This window comes from Nelumbo nucifera, chromosome 7, assembly GCF_055504915.1.
Source record: "Nelumbo nucifera cultivar China Antique chromosome 7, China Antique-T2T, whole genome shotgun sequence".
NCBI classification, from domain to species: Eukaryota; Viridiplantae; Streptophyta; class Magnoliopsida; order Proteales; family Nelumbonaceae; genus Nelumbo; species Nelumbo nucifera.
The window spans coordinates 19878057-19905901 of NC_142655.1; the positions used below are offsets into that span (position 1 = coordinate 19878057).

Below are 27845 nucleotides of genomic sequence, written 5' to 3' on the forward strand. Positions count from 1 at the left end.
TCTTTTGTTTTGTAAAACTTTTGTTTCCAAATTTTTTTAGTCTAGTGCTAAACTTGAGTCCTTAATGTGAAGTTTGTCATTTGTCAAAGTAATGTTGAACCACATATTTTACGAGTAATAGAAGAAATGTTGCTTTTCATTCAATATATATTGATGTCTAGGGCCCATATACGCTTAGTATCATGGCTATATTTGATGAGGAGTCGGGATGAGGTTCCTATAATTGTCCAAAATTTCATGTGTATGGTGGAAATACAATTTGAGAAGACAGTTAACATAAAAAAAAAAAAAAAAATCTAACAATGCCAAGGAATACTTTAACAACCATCTACTTGTGTTCCTTGAAGGATGGAAAGTTATTCACCAGAGCTTGTGTGGTCATACTACACAATAGAATGGAGTTACTGAGAGGAAGAATAATTATGTGGTTGAAGTTTCTTGGGGAGATGCTATCAAGAAAGCTTGTAAACTTTATTAACAAATTTCCATCAAGGACTCTTCATCTTCAGTTTCCTTATTAGTTTCTTTTCCCTAATGAAACTACCTTTAGTTTACCTTTCAAGATTTTTTGGTGGGTCTGGTTTGTTCATGATAAGTCCTTATAGACATAAATTTGATCCTAATCAAATGTGTTTTCCTTGGTTAGTCTCCTATCAAGAAGGGCTATAGATGTTTTAATCCTCATCTTTCTTCCAATCACCTTGTCTTCTTCCAATCATCTTGTCCTCTTTAATCCTCATCCATGTTTTAATCCTCATTTTTCTTTTCCTACTTGCAATGGTAGTATAACTTCACAACCTCCTCCTCCTCCTGTATATCGGCCTCTAGGCAATGTTGCCATTTGACTGGAAGGAAGCTATGAACCACAAGATGGAGGCCCTCATAAAGAAAATTGTTCCTCTTCCCAAGGGCAAGATGCCCATAGGATGAAAATCAGTGTACATTGTTAAACACAAGGTAGATAGTTCAATTGAGAGATATAAGGCACTATTAGTGACCAAAGGGTACATTCAAATCTATGGCATTGATTACCTGGAGACATTTACTCCTATGGATAAAATGGATTCTATCCATCTGATTATGTTTCATGATTCCTACTACTCTTCGCCTCTATATCAGATGAATGTGAAGAATGATTTCCTTAGTGGGGATATACAAGAAGTCTTTATGGACCTACCTCCAGGAGTGAGCTTCCCTAACATTGAAGGGAAAGTTTATAGTCTAAAGAAGTCTTAGTTTGTACTCAAGCAATCACCTAGAGCCTAGTTTGATAGATTTAAAAATGTTGTCTTGAAGATTGGATTCTTCCAATCCAAGGTCGATCACACTTAGTTCATAAGAAGAGTTGATGGTTGGGTGACTATGTTCATAGTGTACATTGATGCCATTGTTGTGACTAGGGATGACCTCTTAAGAATCATCATCATTCATGCCTTATCCCAACTCTATGGGGTCGACTACATAAAACCTATTTTACCAATCCATTCTATTTAAAGCCATATCCACTGTTAAATTATTTGTGCTTAATCATTTCTTACTACTTCTACCCATGTCTTTTTTGGTCTACCACAAGCTCTTCTATCCCTTACAAAGTGTAACAGATCACTTCTTCTAATTGACGCAATTGGTGGTCTTCTATGTACATTCCCAAACCATCTTAGTCTCTTTTTACCACCAATTAGAGCTACTCCTAGGTTCCTATGGATAACTTCATTCCTAATCCTTTCCTTTCTAGTTTTTCCACCCATCCATATTAGCATTTGCATTTCTACCACATTCATTTTTTGGACATGTTTCTTGACTGCGCAAAACTCTACTCCATAAAACATAACTGGCCTTAACAACTATTCTATATAATTTTCCTTTTAATCCAAGTGGTATTCACCTATTACATAAAAAGTCAAAATGCACCACTCCATTTTGCCCATCTTGCTCTAATTCTTAGGGTGCATCTTCCTCAATCTCTCCTTTGTTATAAATTATTGAAACAAGGTACCGGTAATGGTCACATTGAGTTATCTCTTCGTCTTCAATCATAATTGTATCTTGATTTAAGCTCCTATTATTACTAAATTTACATGTCATATACTTTGTTTGTCCTACTTATTTTAGAATCTCTTGTTTCTAAGGCATTTTGATGTAGTAGGACTGGATAAAACTATCACAAGACAAAAAGAGAGAGGAAGAGAGAGATAGAGAGAGAGAGAGAGAGAGAGAGGAGAAAGGGTAGAGAAAGAGAAAAGAGAGAAATCCCAAGGAATCACTCCAAGGGTCCTAGAATCACTATAGGATTTGTAGGAATCACTCTGTACAGCAAGAGAGCTCTAAAGAAATCTTCATTCATTCATTAGCTTCAAAAAGGAAGAGAACACATCTATTTATAGAGTGACTTGTGTGGCCCAGAATACTGTTTACCATAATTACAAAAATGCCACTCCTTGTCTTGTGCATCAAGAAACATAATAACTTTCTACCTACTAATGCAAATAAACTGAAAATTGAAAGAGAAACACTACTAAGCTAAAGGAACAAGATTTTATAGCCCAATCTCACATGGGACTGGTCACAAAATGACGAAAATACCCATATTGTCCAAATATACAAAAATACAAAAAAATTCAGAAAATTCCAAATTTGATTCTTCATCTCCTGCATTATTCTCCCCTGGTTCAAAATGTTTTGGAATGGTAGAATACTGATATGTTTCATTCTATTGCCAATGGACGTATTTATACAGTAAGCTGCTGCAATAAATAGAAAGAAAAAAAAATAGAAAGAAAGAAAAATAGAAAGAAAAGAAAACAGAAAGAAGAAAAAATAGAAAGAAGAGAAAATAGAAAGTACAAAAATAGAAAGAAAAAATTTTTAAATCAATCCTTCCACAATCCTAGGAATATATACAATTCTATTTTCAGATCTGAACCAATAACCCCACGTTTTCCAACACTCCCCCTCAAGCTGGTGAATAGAGATCCTCCATTCCCAGCTTGGCTATAATTCTCCGACAGTCTGTACTATTGAGCCCTTTAGTAAGTACATCAGCCAGTTGTCCTTTTGTAGACACATAGGGAGTGCAAATCAACTTGCTGTCCAGTTTCTCTTTTATAAAGTGTCGGTCAATTTCGATGTGCTTCGTCCTGTAATGTTGAACAGGATTGTGAGCAATATTGATGGCTGACTTGTTGTCACAATATAGTTTCATAGGCTCTTCTTGTGGAATCTTCAGGTCTTCTAAAATTATCTTCAACCAGAGTAATTCACACACTCCTTGTGCCATAGCCCTGAATTCTGCCTCTGCACTTGACCGAGCCACTACATTTTGCTTCTTACTCCTCCAAGTGACTAAGTTTCCTCCTAAGAAGGTACAGTAACCAGAAGTGGACCGTCTATCTACTGGAAATCCTGCATAATCGGCATCTGTATATGCTTCAAGAGTCAGTCCTCCATTTCTTCTGAATAAAATTCCTTTTCCTGGATTGGCTTTCAAATAGTGCAGAATTCGATGAGCAGCCTACAGATGAACTTCTTTAGGATTATGCATAAACTGACTTATTACACTTACAGCATATGCAATATCCGGTCGTGTATGTGCAAGATAAATGAGTTTTCCAACTAGTCTTTGGAACATCTCCTTGTTTACACTTGCATTCTCGTTGGCTTCTCCAAGTTTATGATTGGGATCTATAGGCGTGGAAGCTGGTTTACATGCCATATTTCCTGTTTCTCTCAAAAGATCAACAACATACTTTTGTTGAGAGATAAAGATGCCTTGTTTAGAATGTGCAACTTCAATTCCGAGAAAATACTTTAGTCTCCCCAAGTCTTTTATCTCAAATTCTCTGGAAAGGCAGTTTTTCAATGCTTCCTTCTTTTTATCATTCCCAGAAACGATTATATCGTCCACATAGACTAATAGTGCAGTAACCCCCCCTGAGGCTGTGTGTTTGATAAGCAATGTGTGGTCACCTTGACTTTGCTTGTAACCTTTACTAAGCATCACCTTTGTAAACCTTCCAAACCATGCTCTCGGAGATTGTTTGAGGCCGTATAGTGCTTTCTTCAACCTACAAACTTTGTTCCCCTTAATGCCTTCTCCAAAACCCGGTGGAATGTCCATGGAGAAACGCATTTTTTACATCAAACTGTTGCAAATCCCAATTATAGTTAGCAGCCAACGACAGTAACACCCTTACTGTATTCATTTTAGCTACTGGGGCAAAAGTCTCATGATAATCTACCCCATAAGTTTGTGTATATCCCTTGGCTACCAGGCGTGCTTTGTACCTTTCTAATGACCCCATCAGATTTGTACTTAATTGTGAACACCCATTTACAACCTACCGTCTTCTTGTTTCTTGGTAGATCCACAACTTCCCATGTGTTGTTCATTTCTAATGCCTCCATTTCCACTCTCATGGCTTTTCTCCACTCCTTATTAGAAAGTGCCTCGGCTAGAGTATTAGGAATTGGAATGGTGTTAAGGCTGGCTAGAAAAATTTTATGGGATTTAGAGAATCTTTGGAATGATACATATTTGGCTAAAGGGTACAATGGGCGTTTGATACATTCTCTGGTTCCTTTTCTCAGTGCAATAGGTAGGTCATACTCATACTCAGACTGTGAAGGTGTAGGTTCAGGATCTGGATTAGGAGTTGAATCTTGGACTTGCACAGGTTGAGGATCTGGATTTTTCCTCCTAGAGTAAACCTGCATATATCTCACATTATCATGCACATCATTTGTGGGGTTAATAGTGTCCAAATTTGGTTCAATGGTCGGGTTGTTTGACTCTTGTTGAGACTCGGGAATGTGGGGCTCAGAGGAATGTGACTCAGAGGGATGTGATTCTTGACGATTGAATGTCTGTGAGGAGGGTAATACATCTAGGGAGAGTAGATCTGAGGCCTTATCTTCCATTAATGAGGGCTCCCCCTGAAGATAAGGTTGAGTGAAAAAAGATTTTCCTTCCTCAAATGTGACATCGATGGAGGTGTAGAATTTTCTGGTGGCTGGATGATAACATTTATAACCTTTCTGAGTTGGGGAATATCCCAAGAAGACACACCTGATTGCTCGTGGGTCTAATTTTCCCTTATTATGGACATGAACAAAGGCAGTGCAGCCGAAAATTCTTGGTGTGAGATTATTTGAGGCTCGAATATCAGGGTAAAATTGAGAAAGGACTTGTATTGGGCTTCGGTTGTCAAGAACTTTAGATGGTAGTCTATTTATGGTGTAGGCAGCAGTAAGGACAGCTTCCCCCCAATATTGTTTTGGCACCTGATTTTGAAAGAGAAAGGCTCGGGTGGTTTGCAAAAGATGGTCATTTTTTCTCTCAGCTACCCCATTCTGTTGGGGAGTGTTAACACAGGAGGATTCATGCACAATGCCTTCTTTCTGAAAAAATGGGGACACATTCTGATTAAAATAATTTGTAGCATTATCAGATCGAAACCTTTTAATTCTCACACCAAACTGAGTTTGGACCATGTTATGAAAGTTGGGAAGAATCGTACCCACAACAGATTTAGACTTAAGAAGAAAAATCCATGTGACCCTAGTGCAATCATCAATAAAGGTGACGAACCATCTGGAACCAATAATGTTGGGAATTTGAGAAGGGCCCCATATATCCGAATGAATCAAATAAAAAGGAGTTGAAGATCTTTTATTGCTGATTGGGAAAGAAACCCTTTTGTGCTTAGCAAGTTCACAAACATCACAATGAAAGGTTTCAACATCAATTCCTTTAAACAAGGAAGGAAGCATTGTTTTTAAAATAGGAAATGAAAGGATGACCAAAACAGAAATGATGACGCCAAATTAAATCATTATTGGAGGTAGATAAGAATGACTCGTGTGTGACATGCATAACAGTGTGAGATGATTTGCTGGTTGCTTCAAGGTAGTAGAGTCCATCTCTTTCCTTAGCAAGTCCAATCTTCTTCCCCGAAACCTGGTCCTGAAATACATAGTAAGAAGGGAAGAACACAACATTGCAGTTCACATCCTGGGTGAGTTTATGTATTGAGATAAGGCTAGTGGATAACTTAGGAACATGAAGCACATTTTTAAGTAATAGGGATGGAGTAATTTGAATATTCCCAATCCCTACCACTGTGGTGAAAGAACCATCAGCAACAGAAATTTTTCTATTACTAGGACAGGGTGTATAGGTGAGAAAATGTAGTGAAGAGGGTGTCATGTGGTCAGTAGCTCCAGAATCAAGAATCCATGGAAAAACACTAGCCGAGGCATGTAATCCTAGAGATTAAATGGTCCCTGACTTGAGTGTTCTTGCTGCGGGGTTGTGGAGACATTATGGGCCTGTTGAACTTTTGAAACTCCTCGATTTCCCCATTCCTTGCTGGATGTGGGAGGTTTCCCATGAAGTTTCCAGCACCGATCCTTCATGTGTCTGGGCTTCTTGCAATAGGTGCACCAAAGGTTATCGTTAGAGTCACGGGTGGTTGTGTCACGAGCCAGATTGTTCTCACCCTTTGAACCACTGTAACTTCCTCCCCTTGCCACCATGGCTGAGCCTTCGGGATCTTTAGGCTCAAGCATGATTCCACGGCGGCTTTCCTCATCTCTGACAAGGGATATGACTTCATTCAATGGAGGCACTTCTTCTTTGCCAAGAATTTGTATTCGGACCTGATCAAATTCAGCATTCAATCTGACCAAAAAATCATACACCCTATCTCTTTCAATAAAATTCTTCAAGATCACAACATCATCTGTGCACTTTGTCTCAAGAACCCGATAATGATCAAGCTCATGCCATAAATTTTGCAGCAGATTTGCATACTCTGTAACACTCCTGCTCCCTTGTTTGGCCGCCACAGTCTTCACTTTGACCTCATAGACACGAGTAGCATCATGGGCTTTGGAATAGGTTTGTCGGACAGCATCCCAAATAGCCTTTGCAGAGGGAAGAAACATACAAGTATCATTGATCTCGGGTGTCATTGAACTCCACAACCATGACATAATCATGGTGTCCTCTTCGTCCCAAGCATCAAAATTTGGCTCGCCCAACCTTGGTCCTGTTCCAAGGAGGTGACTAATTTTTCCTTTTCCCTTCAAATAGGTACGCACTAGTTGTGACCACTTCAAGTAATTCTGGCCATTCAGTCTATATGTTGCCTGAATATTCTGCAAATCACTAGTGTGAGGATGAGAATTTGTTGCTCCTTCATTGGTTTGGACGGGAGCACTTGTTGCAGTCATGTCGGACATTGTTAATGGAGGAAAAATAAGGCCAGCAGGAAAGGAGAATAAAGGAACACTTCTGGTTACAGATCAACACTGAAGGCCAGAAGAGAAAAACACAAAAACTGGCAATGAAGGCCGAAAAAATCTCAAGGTTGACAAACCTAGAGCTCTGATACCCTGTTTTGGAATGGTAGAATACTGATATGTTTCATTCTATTGCCAATGGGCGTATTTATACAGTAAGCTGCTGCAATAAATAGAAAGAAAAAAAAATAGAAAGAAAGAAAAATAGAAAGAAAAGAAAACAGAAAGAAGAAAAAATAGAAAGAAGAGAAAATAGAAAGTACAAAAATAGAAAGAAAGAAATAGAAAGAAAAAATTTTCTAAATCAATCCTTCCACAATCCTAGGAATATATACAATTCTATTTTCAGATCTGAACCAGTAACCCCACGTTTTCCAACACAAAAAAACTTGTCCTCGAGTTTTGAAGAACTTGAGGGTGAAAAGTTGATGTACCTCAATGACTAAAGGAATAGTAATTTCCATTGCTACTTTAATACACTTGGACTGTAGAGTAGATGTCACACACATGGCTATAAATAGATCTTGAAAGCGATGTATGTTTGAAACACTGAATTCCATAACCTTCATTGTTAAATAATCAATAACATTAGCTTCTTGACCACTTACATCACCAATCAACCTATCTTCCCCTTGCTTATCACTATGAACTTTCATATCCAAAATCTCAATTGCAGCATTTAGAACTTTTCCTTCAATCTCTAGTTGAGAAATCTCCATCTCTATGTGTTTAGCTACCTTTTGTTCTCCAGCAAACACTTGAACTTCTGCCATTATTGATGTTGGTGGAACTTGTACCATGTCAACTTGTAATTCTTGAATTGGTTCCAGTTGAACTTGTTAGGTAAAGTCATGACTTACTTCCTTACTAACATCTGCTACAACCAACACATTTGCATCATGCACCTGAATTTCTTCAACTTGCTCCACTTCTATCTCTTCTTGATCATTAACCTCAAGTTGATCGTGGGTGTTGGAAGCATGGTTTAAAATGTCCCTAATTTCCCAAACATTTCCACGACATATTTCCATTTCCATGGGTAGCGACACAAAATTTTATTGGAATCGACATTTCCCCAATGAAGACTACCAACACTATGTGGAGTACAAAAGATAGTTTCCACAACATACTTCCATTTCCACTTCCATGGGTAGCAACATGAAATTTTACTGAAATTTACATATTCCACATTGAATACTACCAATACTATGTAGAATACAAGAGATAGTATTATAACATAAGTTGGTGACAATATTGTAGGTATGTGAAGTAGCAAATTATTGTCCACCTAACTTGTATGATTACCACTTTGAGCTAACTCAATATTCATTTCAAATATGAAGTTAAATATTAGTTTTTTTTATTTGTGTAATAGATTATTTGGTTAATCTATTACAACCATTTACATTTTCTCTGATTTTAAATTTTGCTTTAACTCATTCTATTATGAAGCTCTAAATCTTAAGGTTTATAGGCCAACTTTAGAACATATTCTTTTGTCTATAACCTTAGTTTCTTAGCTTTGTTTAATGATTTAGAATAAGATAATAATTTAAAAAGGTGTCCCTATGCTGCTTTTATCATTTCATAAAATACCATTCTATATCTTGCACATTTTACAATGTTTCCACCATATCTATAATTTTTATGACATTTCCATACGATATTTCCAACATTTCCGGCATGTTTATTATATTTAGATGACCAGAATTTCCACCGACATCGACATTTCAAACCTTGGTTGGAAGTTCCTTATTCAATAACTCTAATCTTTTCTTTCCCTGCACCATTTTGATCTTCAATTTTTACAACGTCTATAGGTTGAAATTCTCCATTCACAACTTTAGCTCTAGGATGGGCTCGACATGCAAGAAATCATCTTCTTTATCTTCAACTTTGTACTTTCTTCTCATTGGCTTCAAGTTCTTTGTTATAACCAGCTGCTTCTTCTCTATCTTGAGAGTCAATTCAAAAGGCATGATCTATGTCATAAATCTGAATTGTAGATAATTCATTCTTGATATCATCCCTTAGTCCATTCATGTATGCCTTTCACTTTCTATAATGCCACATCTAATATATAATTCATCAAACTTATGCATATATTGAACTACAGATAGCATACCTTGATTAAGATTATCCAACTCCACATATAGATCATCATGGAAATATTGTGTAATGTACTTTTCTTGCAAATACCTCCTCATCTTTGCCCATGTGGTAATAGGCTATTCACCTTTATTTTCTAGTCGTTGCTCGAGATTCTCCACCATACTTTAGCATGACCCACGAGCTTTATATGTGCAAGTATAAATCTTTGTTTCTCAGACATATCATGCCAATTGAAACATTCTTCTAGTTTAGCAATCCAATCAAAGAATGCTTGCCAGTCTTCATCTCCCTTGAAATTGGGCACTTCCCTTTCTCTTCTAACATTCTTGAAAGCCTTACTCCTATAGCCATCTCAAAGAACCATTCAACCTAAAAGATTAAGCTGTTAGGTGAGGTCCTTGAATAGGTTGATATTCTCTAACATGCTTCCATCAAATTCCTAAGTATCAACCATAGACCCTTTATATGGTTCAAAAAACCTATCATCATTGATTCTAGACCCATGAGATTGTTTAAATGATACCCTAGGCCTATAGAATCGGTCACTTTGTGAGAACATGGTGACTAACCATTAGCTCTGATACCAAAACTGATATTGTAGGGCTGGAAAAAAACCATCACAAGACAGAAAGAGAGAGGGAGAGAGAGAGAGAGAGAGAGAGAGAGAGAGAGGAGAAAGGATTGAGAAAGAGAAAATAGAGAAATCCCAAAGACACTCCAAGGGGTCCTAGAATCACTCTAGGGTTTGTAGGAATCACACCATATAGCAAGAGAGCTCTAAAGAAATCTTCATTCATTCATTAGATTCAAAAGGAAGAGAAAACACCTATTTATAGAGTGACTTGTGGGGCCCGGAATACTGTTCATCATAATTACAAAAATGCCACTCCTTGTCTTGTGCATCAAGAAACATAATAACTTTCTACATACTAATGCAAATTAACTGAAATTTGAAAGAGAAACACTACTAAGATAGAGGAACAAGATGCTATAGCCCAAGCCCACATGGGACTGTTCAAAATGACAAAAAATACCCATACTATCCAAATATACAGAAATACAAAAAGATTTAGAAAATTCCAAATTTGAATCTTCAGCTCCTGCATTACATTTGTCCATAAAATGCCATCTGCAAACAACATGCACCATGAAACTTCCTCCTGAATATGTTTAGTCAATTAAACTATGATCAATGCAAATAGATAAGTGAGTCCTAAACCTTGGTAAAGAGCCATAGTAACTGTAAAATCTGAAGTCTCTCTCACTGGTATTATAGCATTGGTTGTTGCCCCCTCTTACATATCCTTAATTAGGTTATATACATATTTTGAACCCCTTTCTTTTCTAAGACCCACAATATTATCTCTCTAGGAACTCTATCATATGCCTACTCTAGATCAATGAACACCACATGAAGGTCTTTCTTCTTCTCTCTAAACTCTTCTATCAATTGTCTCAAAAGAAAAATAACTTCCATGGTTAATCTCCCTGGCATAAAGCCAAATTGATTCTCTAAAACACTTATTTCAAGTCATAGTCTTTGTTCAATTATTTTCTGTTAAAGTTTCATAGTGTGGTTCATATGTTTAATCCCTCGATAGTTATTAAAACTTTGTATATCACCTTTATTATTAAATATAGGCACCAATTTATTGTTTCTCCAATCATAAGGCATCTTCTTTTCTTTCACTATCTTATTAAATAGCTCGGTTATCCATAACAAGCCTACCTCTCCCATATATTTCCATTCTATTGGAATCTCATTAGGTCCTAAAACCATTCCCTTCTTCATTTTATTTAGTGCCTCTTTTACTTCTGTTAGAGTCGATAGAACAGGGATATTTTGGTCTTTTGTTTTATCTAATTAGAAGTGAAAAGTATGCTTTATTCAAGTTTAAGTTATGTGTCCCATCACTTGTAAGGGACAATACTGTCTTTCTTGTAACTCAATTTATTTAATATAAATACAAAGTGGGTCGACTAGAGAGGTAACTTTTCCTCTATTGGCCGAACCCTTTTCTTCTTCTTCTTCTTTCTCTTTTCTTCTTCTTCTTCCTCTTCTTCTTCTCTCCTATGAACCTAGAACTGAATAGGATTATTCACATGGTATTAGGGCAATAAGACACCAGTTTTCTTTTTTTTTTTCTTCTTTTCTCATTGCCCTTTCTTCTTCCTAAGTTTGTTGCCAGCCATATCAGGTTTCTTTATTTTTCTCCTAGACTGATTAGAAGTTCGACAAGAGGCCAAAAAGGAGTGGTCATTTTTTGTTTTTGGAAGTAAATATGCCTCCAATTGTCGTGGTTGTGTTCGTTGAAGTGGTGTACTAGATACCCTCTATTCTGTGATACGAAGAGGGCTATTTGTGGACAGGTATGAACAAAATTTTTTTTCTGCCCAATAGTGGACTGTGGCTGCTGTGTTTTGATCTAGAATACATTTCTGTGGTGGTGTGAATCGATAAGTATGCATATCAGTCTCTATTTCTTCTGTTTATATCTGGAGGGCATGAGGCAGGTGGGTTGTATTACTTTGATGGTGGTGGCCTGCTAGTAGCATTTCAGTCATCTCTTACTCCTTTTCAATGGCACTACAGACTTGGTCATCCATCTCTCAAGGCCCTGAAGTTGCTGGTTCCGTCCTTAAGTCATCTTTCATCATTGGATTGTGAGTCATGTCAGCTTGGGAAACACCATAGAGTCTCTTTTAGTCCAAGAGTTGATAGTCGTGTCTTGAGTCCTTTTTCTTTAGTTCATTCAGATGTTTGGGGTCCAAATTAAGTAATGTCATACAATTGTTATAAGTATTTTGTAATTTTTGTTGATGACTTTTTAAGGATGACATGGCTCTATCTTATGAAAGACCGCAGTGAATTGTTCTCCATTTTTCAAAAATTTTATGTTGAAATACGTACCCAATTTGGAGTTCATATTAAAATCCTTTGCTTCGATAATGCAAAAGAGTACCCCTTAACACCATTTCAGCAATACTTAGAGCACCATGGGATGATTCATCAAACTTCTTGTTCCTCAACCCTATAACAAAACAGTGTAGTTGAACAAAAAAATCGACACCTACTTGAAACTGCTCGGTCCATGATGCTTAATATGAATGTCCCAAAGCGTTTTTGGAGTGATGCTGTCTTAACATCATGTTTTCTCATCAATCGGATGCCCATGTCCATCCTTGGAAGTCAATCCCCTTTCTCAATTTTGTTTCCCACTTTGTCTCTGTTTCCTCTTAGCTCGAGAGTCTTTGGGTGTGTTTGTTTTGTTCAAAATTTGGGGCTTGGTTTAGACAAGTTAGACTCCCTTGGATACTCTAGGACTCAAAAAGGGTATAAGTGCTATAACCCTAACTCTCATAAGTCATTTGTGGGTTTTGATGCCACTTTCTCTAAATCAGTCCCATTTTTCTCGGGCACTAAGGTTCCTTCTCCTTCCCCCATGGTTCCATTTCCTATCCCAGTTGAGGACCCCTCTCCTTCTCCTTCTCCTTCTCGTGGTTCCTGTTCTAGTTGTGGATCCCTCTCCCATGCCAGTTACTACTGAGCGGCCACCAATCCGATAAGTGTATACTCACAGAAGAGTGCCGGCCCCTCCTCCAATTCAGTCCTTGTCGACAGATCCTGTGGTTGCATCTTCTCCCTCAGACCTGGATCTTCCTATTGCATTGCGGAAAGGTAAACGTAGTTGTACATCTCATCCTATTTCACATTATGTTTCAGTTGCTCACCTTTCTGCTTCCCATCGCCACTTTATATCCTTGCTATTCTCTGTTTCCACTCCAAAAATTGTCTAGGAAGCCCTTACCTCTCCAGGGTGGCGACAAGCAATGAAGAGGAATTGTCTGCTCTACAACACAATCACATGTGGGAACTAACTACTCTCCCTCCCGATAAGCATGTTGTTGGGTGTAAGTGGGTATACACAGTGAAGTATCTTCCAGATGGCAGTGTGGAACGATTAAAGGCTAGGTTAGTGGCCAAGGGATATTCACAATTGTATGGTGTGGACTACATGGAGACATTTTCTCTTGTGGCTAAAATTGGCTCAGTTCGGGTATTGATTTCATTAGCGGCTATGTATGACTAGTCTCTCTTGCAGCTTGACATCAAGAATGCCTTCCTGCATGGTGATTTAATTAAGGAGGTATATATGGAGCAACCACCAGGGTTTGTTGCTCAGGGGGAGGATGGTAAGGTTTGTATACTTAAAAAGGCAATTTATGGACTGAAACAATCTCCACGTGTGTGGTTTGGCAGATTCAGTGAAGTAGTGAAGAACCATGGGATGAAACAGTGTCAGGTAGATCATTTTGTGTTTAGCCATGACTCAAAAGACGGGAAAATTTTTCAAGTGGTGTATGTGAACGATATTGTGATAACTGGGAGTGACAGTAATGGGATTGATAGGTTGAAGAAATTCCTACAGGACCACTTCAATACGAAAGATTTGGGTAAGATGAAGTACTTCTTGGGAATAAATGTTGCAATCTCAAGGCATGGAATTAACTTATGTCAAAGGAAATATGTTCTTGACCTACTTGAAGAAACAAGATTGTTAGGTGCTAAACCAGCTGAGACACCTACGGAACCAAATGCTAAGTTGAGTATTGATGCAGGAGAAGAGTTTAATGATCTTGGAAGGTATAGGAGGTTGGTGGGAAAGTTGAACTATCTGACTTTTACACGGCCAGATATATCATTTGTTGTAAGTATGGTGAGTCAGTTTATGCAACATCCTCGGATTCCTCATTAGGAAGAAATTCTAAGAATTGTTAGGTATCTGAAGGGTGCTCTAGGTTGTGGTTTTCTATACAAAAGTGAAGGAACTCTTGAGATAGAAGGGTATACAGATGCTGATTGGGTTGTATCAGACAGGAGATCAATTACAGGGTATTGTACCTTCCTTGGTGGCAATCTTGTAACTTGGAAGAGTAAGAAACAAACAGTGGTGGCAAGGAGCAATGCAAAAGCTGAGTACAGGGCTATGGCTCATACCACATGTGAACTAGTATGGTTGAAGAACTTGTTACAGGAGATGGGATTCTCATTTGATAAACCGATGAGGTTATACTGTGATAATCAGGTGACTGTACACATCTCTTCTAATCTAGTCTTCCATGAGAGAACAAAGCATATTGAGGTTGATTGGCACTTTGTAAGAGAGAAAGTGATTAGCGGAGTGATAACTACATCTCATGTGAGCGTAGGAAATCAATGGGCAGATCTCTTTACGAAGGGACTATCTTAGGGCAGAGTAGATTATAATTGTGACAAGCTGGGACTATATGACATTTACTCTCCAGCTTGAGGGGGAGTGTTAGAGTCAACATAACAGGGGTATTTTGGTCTTTTGGTTTATCTAATTAGACGTGAAAGGTTTGTTTTATTCAAGTTTTAGTTATGTGTCCCATCACTTGTAAGGGACAATATTGTCTTTCTTGTTACTCAATTTATTTAACATAAATACAAAGTGGATCGACTAGAGAGGTAACTTTTCCTCTACTAGCCGAACCCTTCTTCTTCTTCTTCTTCTTCTTCTTCTTCTTCTTCTTCCTCTTCTTCTCCTCTCCTTCAAACCTAGAACTGAATAGGATTATTCACAACTTCAGTAGGTTTAACTCTACAAACATTCGTATTATTTTTAACACTACTAGTATTGCTAGATTCTCCTCCATTGTCACCCTCTCCCTATTGTTCATTTAATAATTTTTTTTTAAAATAGTTTTTACACATTGACATATCAGGAATCACTCAATTGAAATCCTTACCTCTAAATTTGAGATTAAGGATCTTGGAGATCTTAGAATCTTTCTTGGAATTGAAGTAGCAAGATCAAAGAAGGGGATTTTATCTCATAGAGAAAATATGTTATTGACTTGCTCCAAGAAGTTGAGAAATTGGGGTGCCCAGTTAAGACCCCAATTGACCCTGTAAAGAGACTAGGCCAAATGGGCCCTAGTATCTTTTCTTGTAGTGTTTTATTTATTTATTTGTTCGTTAATGGGTCTATTATTTCTTTTTGTAAGTTCTCTTTACGTTACTGCCTAACTGGCCTCCCACTTAAGGACATACTTGTAATTAGCCTAAAGAATGAAGTTTAACAAAAGGATTAGAGAAGGGAGAGAAGAGATAATTCGAACTCTTCTTCTTCTTCCTCTTCTTTTCTCCATCTTCTTCCTTTGTACTACTGTTCTCTACTTTTCTTCTTCTTTTCTCTCTAATTTTAACCAAGTTTATATCAGTTTTAGAGGACTGATTCACATCTTGGTATCAGAGCAGGTTTCTTTCTTCCTTATTTCTTTTTTTCTCTTTTCCCATACACCCTTCGATTAGGAGAGTGTACGGAGAGATAGGTTCTCTATAGTTCAGAGGATCTTTTTCCTAGTTGGTAGAGGGTTTGGAGAGTTGAAATCTGGCCAAAAACTGCCAAGAAGTGATGTTGTGTTGTTTATGCCCAAAACCCTAGCCGATTAGAGAGTTTCAAAGTTACAAGTAAAGGAGAATCTTTGAGCATGGAGCTCTGTGCTTGGGAGGTGCCTTTTGACTTCTAAAAGAAGGTGGTTCAGTTTTGGAGGAGATTGGGAAGCTTGGTAGGAGCGGCTGCATCTTATCTCTTTCTCTCTGACAGCCAGGTGTAGTGAAACCCTAGTTTTCAAGCATCTAGGTACTGTTTTGGATTCAAGTAAGTTTATAAAGACCAAATTTTTGGTTTTTTGGTTTTTGTTTGATTAATGGAGCAATATGGAAGTGAGTTCGAGCAGGTGCCAGTTTCTGGGCTTGGCTCGGTAGATTCTGTTTTGGCTGGTGTGACCACAATTATGTTAGATGGAACCAATTATCTTTCTTGAGCATAGTTTATAAGGATTTATGTCTCTAGTAGAGGAAAATTAGGGTATCTCACAGGCAATAAGGTAAAACCCGAAGAGACAGACCTTGAATTTGAGAAATTGATGCAGAAGAACTATACAGTCATAGGATGGTTGGTCAACTCTATGCAGCCCCATATAAGTCAGTAGTATCTCTAGATATCTTCGGCCACAGAAGTTGAATGTGGCAAGAGCCAACAAGCTGAAAAGTGATGTGAAGAACCTAAGGCAGGGGGAGAAGAGTGTGGCAATCTACTATTCTATGCTGAAATCCCTATGGCAGGAAATTAATGTATGGAGATAGTTGTATGGGAGAGTACGAAGGATGTAGAAACTTCTAGGAAGTTGGTGGAACAAAATAGGGTATTTGAGTTTCTTACAGGACTCAACCCTGAGTTTGACATCATTAAGCAGAAAATTCTGGCCAAGGATGAGGTACTTGCCCAGGCATATGCTATGGTAAGCAGCGAAGAGAGTAGGCGTCAGGTTTAGTTACAAAGTCCACCTATAGAACACTATGCACGTGCTGGAATAAAGCCAAAGGGTCCAACTGAGAAGAAAGAGCTAGTATGTGAATATTGCAAGAGAAGAAAAACAGTCCTTAAGAATGGGGGACTGTTTAGAATAGATGCAGAAATCAAAAAGGAACAGCAGAAAATACTACTTCTTCTATGGAGTGGAAGGTGAAGAAGGAGATGGCGGCAATAAGGGTTCAGAGAATAAGAGTTTCGAACCTTGCTCTCTTCTCTTACACCTTAACACTATTTTATTAACTTAAATTTGAATAATTACAAGGAGGCCCTTAGTTGGGCAAGAAATTAAAAGAACATAACATAGAAGAGGTTCGAATCACCCACCGACGCTATTTCAATCTACAAAACTGGTTCTGCCCATCACACACACAAAAAAGAAGAGGTCCCAATCACTGCACTATTGTTCTTAGAAGAAAAACAGTCCTTGAGTGTGGGACTGTTTAGGATAGATGTAGAAATCAAAAGGAATCAAAAACTGTAGAGAAGACTGCTTCTATTGAGTAGAAGATGAAGAGGGAGATGGCAGCAAAGAGGGTTAGAGTATGAGAGGTTCGAACTTCACTCTCCCTCTAACACCCTAACACTATTTCATTAAGTTAGTTTTGAATAATTACAAGGGGGGGCCCTTGGTTGGGCAAGAAATTACAAGAACATAACATAAAAGAGGATGGGCCCAGAATAAGGCCCATTACAGAAAGGAACATAAATAGTAAGAAAGAATAAACAGCCTATGGGCCATTCGGCCCATCTTCTCTACACTCCCCCTCAAGCTGAGCATAGATGTCAATCAAGCCAAGCTTTCAAGTATCATGCTGAAGTTTGGTCTTGGGAATGCCCTTGGTGAGAAAATCTGCTAACTGTCCTTTAGAGGTGATGAAAGGAAGACATACTTCACCCGAAGAGACTCTTTCCCGAATAAAGTGTCTATCGACTTCAATATGCTTAGTTCTATCATGTTGCACTGGGTTGTGAGCAATGTTGATGGCAGCCTAATTATCACAGTATAACATCATTGGCTTGTCATGCTCAACCCCCAGTTCCTCCATCAATGATTTTAGCCACAATAGTTCAGAAACTCCATGTGCCATGGCTCTGTATTTTGCTTTTGCTGAAGATCGAACAACAACCGATTGTTTCTTGCTTCTCCAAGAAACAATATTACCAGCCACCAAGCTGCAATATCCAGAAGTAGATCTTCTCTCATCAATGTTTCCAGCCTAGTCAGCATCAGTATAGGCTTCAACTTTCATATGACCATGCTTGGCAAACAGAATTCCCTTTCCTGGGAAGCCCTTCAAATAACACAGGATTCGCTCTGCTGTTGCCATATGAGTGTCTCGGGGAGCATGCATGAATTGGCTGATGCAACTGACAGCATAAGCAATGTCTGGGTGAGTCATGCATAGGTACAGAAGTTTTCCAAGAAGTCTTTGGAAGACTCCTTTGTCTTCTAACAATGTTCCATCTGAAGCAAAGAGTTTATTACTCATATCAATAAGAGTAGCAACTGGTCTAGCACCCATCTTCCCTGTTTTAGAGAGCAAGTCAAGAACATACTTCCTTTGGGAGATAAGAATCCCATCCTTGGATCTAGCAACTTCTATGCCAAGGAAGTATCTCAATTCCCCCAAATCTTTAATCTCAAACTTTGTATGGAGAAAAGATTTGAGATCATGAATTCCTGAAACATCATTACTAGTCACAACAATATCATCTACATACACAATGAGGTATATTGCCAGAGGTCCACTCCTTTTCACAAAAAGAGTATGATCAGACTGTGTCTGTACATAGACAAAGTTAACAAGGGCAGTTCTAAATCTCTCAAACCATGTTCTAGGGGACTGTTTTAGTCCACAAAGAGATTTCTTCAGCCTGCATACCTTTCCTTTCATATTTGTTCCATACATCTCTGGAGGAAGAGACATATAAACCTCCTAATGTAATTCACCATTCAGAAATGCATTCTTTACATCCAATTGATAAAGGGGCCAGTCAGAGTGAGTAGCTAGAGATAGAAGAACCCTCACAGATGTCATCTTGGCAACAGGTGCAAAGGTCTCCAGATAATCAATCCCATACGTCTGTGTATAGCCTTTTGCAACCAGCCTGGCCTTGTACCTCTCAATGGTGCCATCAGCCTGATATTTGATGGTAAAGACCCACTTGCAACCAACTGGATCCTTCCCTTCAGGCAAATCAACCACTTCCCAAGTGCCATTCTTGTGTAGGTCATCAATTTCGGATCTCATAGCATCCCTCCATTCTGTAATATTTAGAGCTTCTGACACAGACCTGGGAATAGGGTTAGAGGCAACAGAAGAGAGATAGGCAAAGTATGAAGGGGAAAGCAGACTATAAGAAAGGTGTTTGGAAATGCAATGTGCAGTACACTTCCGTTTTCCTTTCCTAACAGCAATGGGAATATCAAGATCAGGGAAAGATGGCTCCAAGGGGGCTGAAACAGTACCTGTTGTCTCATCTGTAACTGGAAGTGCATGAGGCTCATGAGTTGTAGGGGAAGCAACCTGCTCATTTCTGGATCTTTGCCTTTGATACACCTTGGAATTGAAGATAGGACAAGGAGGTAAAGGGGGAAGAACACTGGGACAGGGAGAATGGAATGATTGATCCTCCCTTTATTCATTTGAAGGAGAAATAGACTCATCAAAAGACTCAACTGGAACAGGAAGAGGAAGAGCAAACACCTGTGACAAATCCTCCCCCTTTGGACAATGTCCTTCCAGGGAGGAACCATAAAAAGGAGAAAGCTCATCAAAGGTGACATCCATTGAGACATACTGAGTGCCAGTCTTTGGATCAAAACAACAGTAACCCTTCTGTGTGGGGGAATAACCAAGGAAGATACACTTGTGGGCTTTTGGTTCAAATTTATGCCTTTGGACACTTGGAATATGTACATAACAGGTGCAGCCAAAGACATGAAGAGGAATAGGAAAAAGGTCCTTGTCTGGATGAAGGAGACTGAAGGGAGACTTAAACCCTAAAACCCCGAATGGCATACGATTTATATGGTAGGTAGCAGTGAGAACAGCATCACCCCAAAACCTTGTAGGAATATGTGAAGCAAACAAAATACTTCTTGCAACTTCAACAATATGCCTATTTTTTCTTTCAACAACTCCATTCTGTTCTGGGGTCCTAACACAGGAACTTTGATGAATAACCCCCATGTCAGAGAGATAGCAGGATAAGTTCTTCTCAAAATATTCTTTTGCATTGTCAGATCTAAAAATTTTAATCCTAGTATCAAATAGGGTTAGAACAAATTCATGGAATTGTCTCACGAGTCTTGGAACTTCATCACGAGATTTCATCAGGAATATCCAATTGAACCGAGAAAAATCATCAATAAACAGGATAAAATACTTGTAACCACCCATAGAGGGTAAGTGGTAAGGCCCCCACACATCAAAGTGCACAATATTAAAAGGAAAAGAAGATCTTTTATTACTCAAAGGATAATTGTTTCTACAATGCTTTGACAACTCACAAGATTCACAATGAAGACTGGACAAACTAATTCCCTTAAACAGTTCAGGGAATAAAAGACTCAAAGCAGAAAAGGAAAGATGACCCAAACGAAAATGACATAACATAATTCGACTAATAGATTCTAAAGAAACAGACCCAAAAGCAACATTCCCAGGTTGATCAGGGCATTGTCCTGGAGTATCAAGCAGGTATATTCCATTTGCCTCATGGCCACTCCCAATCACCTTCTGAGACTCTAGATCCTAAAAAACATAGTAGGAAGGAAAGAAGGTTACACAACAGTTTAATGACTTAGTTAAACTACTTACAGATAACAAATTTGTATTTAGTCTAGGTACATGAAGGGCAGAAGGTAGGAACAAAGAATCTGTATCCTTGATGGTTCCCTTGCCAGAAATAGGGGCAAGAGAACCATCAGCTAGGGTGATTTTATCACGTCCAGGAAACAAGTCATATGAAACAAACAAAGTAGAAAGATTGGTCATGTGATCAGAAGCACCTGAATCGATAATCCAAGGGATCTTGAGATTACCTGATATGGATGCATGATTGGCAGAAGCCCTTATACCTGAATGAGCAAATGTAGAAGAGGTTGAATTCCCCGAAGGGTTGGAAGAAGAAGTCACACCCTCTAGATGACTGATCATCTTCCCAAACTTTTCATATTCTGCTTTCATGGCTGCTAACTGTGCACAAGCAGATATCTCTTCAGTATGGTACTTGCCACTATCTGGACCAGCAGCCACATTTGCACTCCCTGCCCTTTTACTATCATGCTTTTTCTGAAACCGAAGGGGAACAAGATCGGGATGTAGTTTCCAGCACTTGTCTTTGGTGTGTTTTGGCTTCTTGCAATACTCACATACAACCTCTTTCTTCCCAGAGCCACTAGAAGTCCCTGCAACTCCTTTGGGTTTCACTCCCATATTAGCAAAGTGATCACTTATACCAGTCCCTTGAACCTGGACAATCCTTCTGCTCTCTTCACTACTCACCAATGCATATGCTTGTGACAATGAGACACTCTCCTTGGATAAAATATTCTGTTTTGTGATATCATATTCTGGGTTTAGTCCGGTTAAGAACTCAAACACCCTGTTTCTTTCAACCAGTTTCCTGTAGGTCTCTGCATCATTGGTGGTGTCCCAGGTTACAGCTTCTATTAAGTCTATTTCTTGCCACAAAGACTTCAGGGTTGAGAAGTATACAGCTAAAGGTTTCTCCCCCTGTCTTAAATTCTTCACATCACTTCTCAATTTATAAGCTCTAGCCACATTTAGTTTTTGGGAATAGGTTTCTGCAACACTGTCCCAGATTCCCTTTGCTGAATTCATCCATTGATAGTGTTGGCTAATTTGTGGCTGCATTGAGTTCACAAGCCACCCGATAACAGTGTAATTCTCTTGCATCCACTTCTCATAGGATGGATCATCCTCTGGGGGAGCCTTCTTGCTCCCGGAGATAAAGCCCCACTTTCCTCTACTACATATATAAATCTTTACCGATTGTGACCATGCCAGATAATTAGTTCCATCTAGCTTGACTATGGTTGTTAGAATGATATGTTAGAATGCTTGAGTGTGTTCGGCTAATAAGAATTCCTATTAGCCCATTCTTATGTTAAACTTATCTTGTAACTAGGCCTTTGCTAATGGGCCTAATCTTGTTTATGTCTTAAGTCTTCTGGGTGTCCCATCACTAATTAGGGGTATCCCAGTAATTTCTTTTACTTTGTACTTCACTTATATATAAATAAAGGCATGGTCGACTAGAAGTACAGTTCGACATTCTCTGCATCTCAGAAGTTTCATTCTCTTCTTTGCTAGTTCGAGTTCAGCTTCTCAGTTTACATGGTATTGGATCATTAGCTCCTTCCTGGTTTCAGCCGGTGCACTCTCTTCTTTTGCTGCCTTTTCATCTTCTCTTTTTTCTTTTTCTGGGTTGCTGCAGCGAAGACCTAGGAGTGTAAGGGAACTCAGCAAGTTCAAACCTAGGGTTTCTCTTGGTTGTAGGACTCAAGGGAAGTAAGACCCAAAAGTAGATGTTTTGATCTGATTAGTGGCACCCGCTTTGTATCTCAGGATGTCACATTTGCTGAGTCTAATTTCTTTAGTATTCCTCCTAAGGGGGAACAATCTGAGGAATCCTTTGCTATATCTCCAACAGTTCCTCTTCCTGTTCCTTTTGAGTCGTTTGATGAGGTGTCCACTTCTCCCATTGGGCCTACCTCCATTATTCCTACTCCTCTTGTAATCCCTCCTCATCCTGTTCTCCGAAGGTGGTACCAAAGACACAGATTCAGACATGGACAAGTTGTTTCCACTCCTATAGAAGAGCCTCTTGCTTCTCCCATCATTACTGAGGTAACAAGTCACCTTCCTCTGACCCATCTACTTCTTTCCCAGACCTTGATCTTCCTATTGCTCTTCGCAAGGGTAAGCGGAAGTGTACAACCCATCGTATCTCTAAACACCTGTCCTATAACCTTTTATCCCCTACCTACTACTCTTTTCTTGCTTCTATTTCTTCCCATGTGATATTCAGGTCTGTACCAGAAGCCCTATCTAAACCTGAATGGAGGGATGCTATGATGGCTGAATTGGATGCTTTGCATAAGAACCATACCTGGGATATTGTGGATTTTCCAGAAGGGAAGGAACCAGTGGGTTGTAAATGGGTATTTGCCATTAAATATCATTTTGATGGTTCTATTGAGAGGTTTAAAGCCAGGCCGGTTGCTAAAGGCTACACTCAGATGTATGGTATTGACTATCTTGAAACCTTTGCCCCTATGGCTAAGATGACTTCAATCCGGGTTTTGTTGTCCCTTGCTACTACTTTTGAATGGCCTCTCCACCGGTTTGATGTTAAAAATGCCTTCTTGAATGGAGATCTACATGAAGAGGTCTATATGCCTTTGCCTCTGGGAGAGTGTGGAAAGGAAATGCAAGGGAAGGTGTCTAAACTGTAGAAATCCATTTATGGTCTCGAACAGTCTCCTCGGTCCTGGTTTGAGAGATTCAGGGCTGCTCTTATCTCATTTGGTTACACAAACTCAATCTGACCATACCTTCTTGAAAAGAAGTGGCTCTCTGGTGACCTTTCTAATAGTTTATGTTGATGATATTGTGGTCACGAGTAATGACACCTAGGAGGTTAGTAAACTCAAAAAGTTTCTTAACTCTAAATTTGGGGTCAAGGATTTAGGAGATCTCAGGTATTTCTTGGGCATTGAAGTTGCTAGATCTAAGGATGGTATCTTCGTTTCTCAGCACAAGCATGTCCTTGACCTCCTTGCAGAGACTGGTAAACTTGGTGCTAAACCAGCCACCACTCTAATTGGTCCTAATCATAAGCTTTCTGCTACAGATGGTGAACTTTTATCTGATAGGGGAGTGTTTCAGAGATTGCTTAGGAAGTTGTTATATCTCTACATGAATTGGCCGGATATTTCCTATGCAGTGAGTGTTATTAGTCAGTTTATGCATTCTCCCAGAGATACACATTTAGCTGCTGCAGAAAGTGTTCTGTATTACTTGAAAGGTACTCCAGGGAAAGGAATTCTATTTGACAAACATGGACACATGAAGCTGGAAGCATACACTGATACTGATTGGGCAGGATGTGTTGATGATAGGAAATCCACCTTGGGTTATTGTGCTTTGGTGGGAGGGAACATTGCTTCATGGAGGAGTAAGAAACAATCTATAGTTGTCAGATCCTCTACTAAAGCAGAATACAGGGCAATGGCACATGGTGTGTCAGAATTATTGTGGCTGCAATCACTTTTAGAAGAATTGGGGGTTGACTATGAGAAGCCAATGACGCTCTACTATGACAACCAGGCAGCTATCAACATTGTACATAATCTTGTTCAACATGATAGAACTAAGCACATTGAGGTTGATAGACATTTTATTCAGGAGAAGTTTGCTTGCCATTTATCGCCTCAGAAGAACAGTTGGTTGATGTTTTGACCAAGGGAGTTCCAAGAGGGAAGCTGACACACTATATAAGCAAGTTGGGCATGATTGGCATCTATGCTCAACTTGAGGGGGAGTGTAGAGAGTCTGGGTCAAATGGGCCCTAGTATCTTTTCTTGTAGTGTTTTATTTATTTATTTGTTTGTTAATGGGCCTATCTTTATGGGCCTGTTATTTCTTTTTATAAGTTCTCTTTATGTTCCTGCCTAGCTGGCCGCCCACTTAAGGGCATACTTGTAATTAGCCTAAAGAATGAAGTTTAACAAAAGGATTAGAGAAGGGAGAGAAGAGATAATTCGAACTCTTCTTCTTCTTCCTCTTCTTTTCTCCATCTTCTTCCTTTGTGCTGCTGTTCTCTACTTTTCTTTTTCTTTTATCTCTAATTTTAACCAAGTTTATATCAGTTTTAGAGGACTGATTCACATCTAAACCTAATCACAAGTTGAGTACTACTAATGGAGATGCTCTTCCAAATAGTAGGGTCTATTAGAGATTAGTTGATCGCCTTTTTGTCTTTGTTTGATTAGACTTGACATATCTTATGTAGCGGGTGTGGTGAGCCAATATATGTATGAGACCAAGACTTCTCACATGCGAGTTGTTAATAAGATTCTTACCTATCTGAGGGGACACCTTAGTAAAGGAATATAATACTCCAACCACAAGCATCTAAAGATTGAGGCTTACATAGATGTAGACTAGGTAAGTTCTATTGATGTTAGGAGATCTACATTTGGCTATTTTTCCTTAGTTGGAGGCAATGTGATATCATGGAGAAGAATATAGGGCATTCAAGCTGATGCCCCAATAAGACTCTATTGTGACAATTGACAACAAAGCATCCATAAACATTGTCCATAATCCAATTTAGCATGACTATACAAGACATATTGAAGTGGATAGACATTTTATCAGAGAAAAATAGCCAATGAATAGATATGCCTACCCTTTGTGAGACCAAAGGACCAACTTGCTTATTCTCTCACTGAGTTCACAAGCCAAAGTTTGTTAGGAACTATGGAAAGTTGGGCATGATAGATATCTATGCTCAGCTTGAAGGGGAGTTTTGAGAATGTGTAATGTAGGGCCTTTTTGGTCTTTTTTCATTTATTTGTATTTGGGCGATGAAGTAAGGGCTTTTATAAATATCATGTATGAGGATGTGGACAGTAACACACTCTTTTTTCTCTTCTTCCTCTTCTCTTCTCTAGTCAACTCAACCCTGAATCTTACAACTACATCATATTGTTTTGTCTATTAGCCTTAGTTTCTTAGCTTTATTTTGTCTATAATTTTCACAATATTTCCATACAGCATTTCTGACATGTTTCCTATATTTGGATGATAGACATTTCCACGAACACTAACATTTTAAACCTTGTATAGGGTAGCTTAATGGAATTGAATTTTAGGGAAATTATGGGACCAACACCAAGGATCTCAATATACTTAGGGTGGGTGGAGATCTGCTTCATGTTAAATTTTAAGTTCCTGAAAGGAAAACCAAAAAATAACTCTCACCTCAATTCACCAGGCAACTTGTCTAAGGGTATTGGGGAACTATCTGGATAATTTGTGGGAACAAGCAATCGTAGAGGCAGAATTGGTGACTGCATAACCATAACCAAAAAGTGAGTAAGCAAATAGACAATAAATGTGTGGTGAAAATATTTGCAAGTCTCAAGGAATGCACCATTAGTGATGATGGATAGTCTGGTATAAAGTCCACTTTCAGAGCCACTGTACTGAACGAGCACTTGACAATGGTGCCTTCACCACTTTCATCAGTGTCAGAACCTATAATTGGGATGGTATCCTCTTCAACCACAGTACTTATTAGCTGTTGGTTTATCTCCCTGATTTCTTTTAGTAGTGCATGGTTGGCCTGAAACAAAAGACTATTATTTCTCTAGAAAACAGAACTGAGAAGAGAAAAAGGAAATAATTAAAAAATGGCAGTGACTAAACATTAAATCTACTAATTTTTCAACCTCTTAATGTCTTAAGACCACTAGAGCAATAAACTAGGTACAAACTTAAATACTTATGCAAGTTTAGGGAGTTAATGCATGGGAATGTTTAATACCAAACAAGTTTCTAGGCACATTCCTCTCCCTGAATTTATTTATCAGGCTGTAATTCACTAAAACAAATTGTGCAATAATCCATTCCAATTTCCATGAATCATAATGATTTCTGACTGAATATCATAAGCAAATAAACCAAAGAAACCTACGAGTATCCCTTTAGATGCTAAAGAAAAGGTCAATTGAAATTGTTTTTACTTGTAATTGATTTAAATGACATAACTACAGTGAATGTGAACACTGAAAATTTAGAAGAATGATTGAAGGGGACCAGAATGGTGTGCATTGAAGTAGGAAAGTGTAGAGAGACTGGATCGAATGGGCCCAAGCCCATTAGTGTCTTTCTTATTAGTTCTTTGTTGTTATGTTTTCTTACTGGGCCTTTTCTTTATGGCCCTTTAGCTCTTTTTATGTTTTCTAAGTATAGTGCTGATGTGGACGCCTACTTAAGGGCTGTTGAAATAATTTAGTTATTTGTGTTAGGGTCTGTTTGGCTAGTTAAAGCCTTTTTTTATTTTCTGTTATTGTACTCACTTACAGCAGGGGCACAAGAGTCTTTTCCCTTCTTATTTCTGCCACCCTATATAATATAATAGAAGCTGGCACCGCCAAAACTATTCCATTGCTCCAAACCTTTTCTTCTTCCTTTCTTTCTTCTTCTCTTCTCTCTTCTTCCCTTCTCTTCTCTACTTCCTCATATTTCAACCGGATTTATTGCCAAGATGGTATCAGAGCAAGGCTGTTGAATCTGGGCGACCAAGTTTTCTCTTCAAGTTACTGAATCTGGGCAAAACAGAGGATTGAATCTGGGCTGATCAAATCAGATCTGCAACTGGTACAACCCTAAAGTTTTCTTTCTTCTTTTATCTCTTTCCTTGGTCGTGTACCAAGTGGAGAACAAATGAATCCAAACCACTAAATGTCGGCAGACTTTTGTGAGGGTTATACCTCTTTTATTTGTTGGATCGTGTGATCCTGTACCTGTGAAAAGGTGACTGTAAGTCACAGATGACCTGTTTTCTCTACTCGTTAGTCTGATTTCATGTGTGATAGGATCTCTCTTATTGATTAATGCTGTGGTCGAACTTACTGGAAAACCAGTAGGCTGGGACTGTTCTTCATGCAGATCTGAAAATCAGTCTCGTCATAGTTCTTCTTTGGAAATTGGTGCTGTTTTTTGTGCTCAGATTAAGTCAAGAACCGAATTGTTGTGTGTGGAGCTTTTGTCAATATAAGGAGGGATCCTAAGTTAAGAGTTTAGATAAAAAAAAAAAACTTTGTGTTTACCATGTCGTCTGAGAATTCTGCTACTTCAGAGATTTTAGGGAGCCACAATGGAGTGAGTGGAGGAATGGATATGAATTTCCCCATGGCTGTTATTCCTTTTGATGGTTTGAACTACCTTGAGTGGTCTAGGGGAATAAAACTCTTCATCACTGCTA

General features: G+C 38.7%; 1 protein-coding gene across 2 annotated transcripts in view; it reads right to left on the reverse strand.

The window, feature by feature from the left end:
• Window positions 1-27845, reverse strand: part of LOC104588291 (mediator of RNA polymerase II transcription subunit 15a-like) — a 159107-nt gene that overhangs the window by 24144 nt on the left and 107118 nt on the right. For both annotated transcript variants that reach the window (XM_088892198.1, XM_088892197.1), the window contains exons 10-11: window positions 26010-26201; window positions 25838-25926 (exon numbers count right to left, since the gene is read on the reverse strand). In XM_088892198.1, the coding sequence (XP_088748324.1) occupies window positions 25838-25926; window positions 26010-26201 (281 nt within the window). The remainder of the gene's footprint in view (window positions 1-25837; window positions 25927-26009; window positions 26202-27845) is intronic.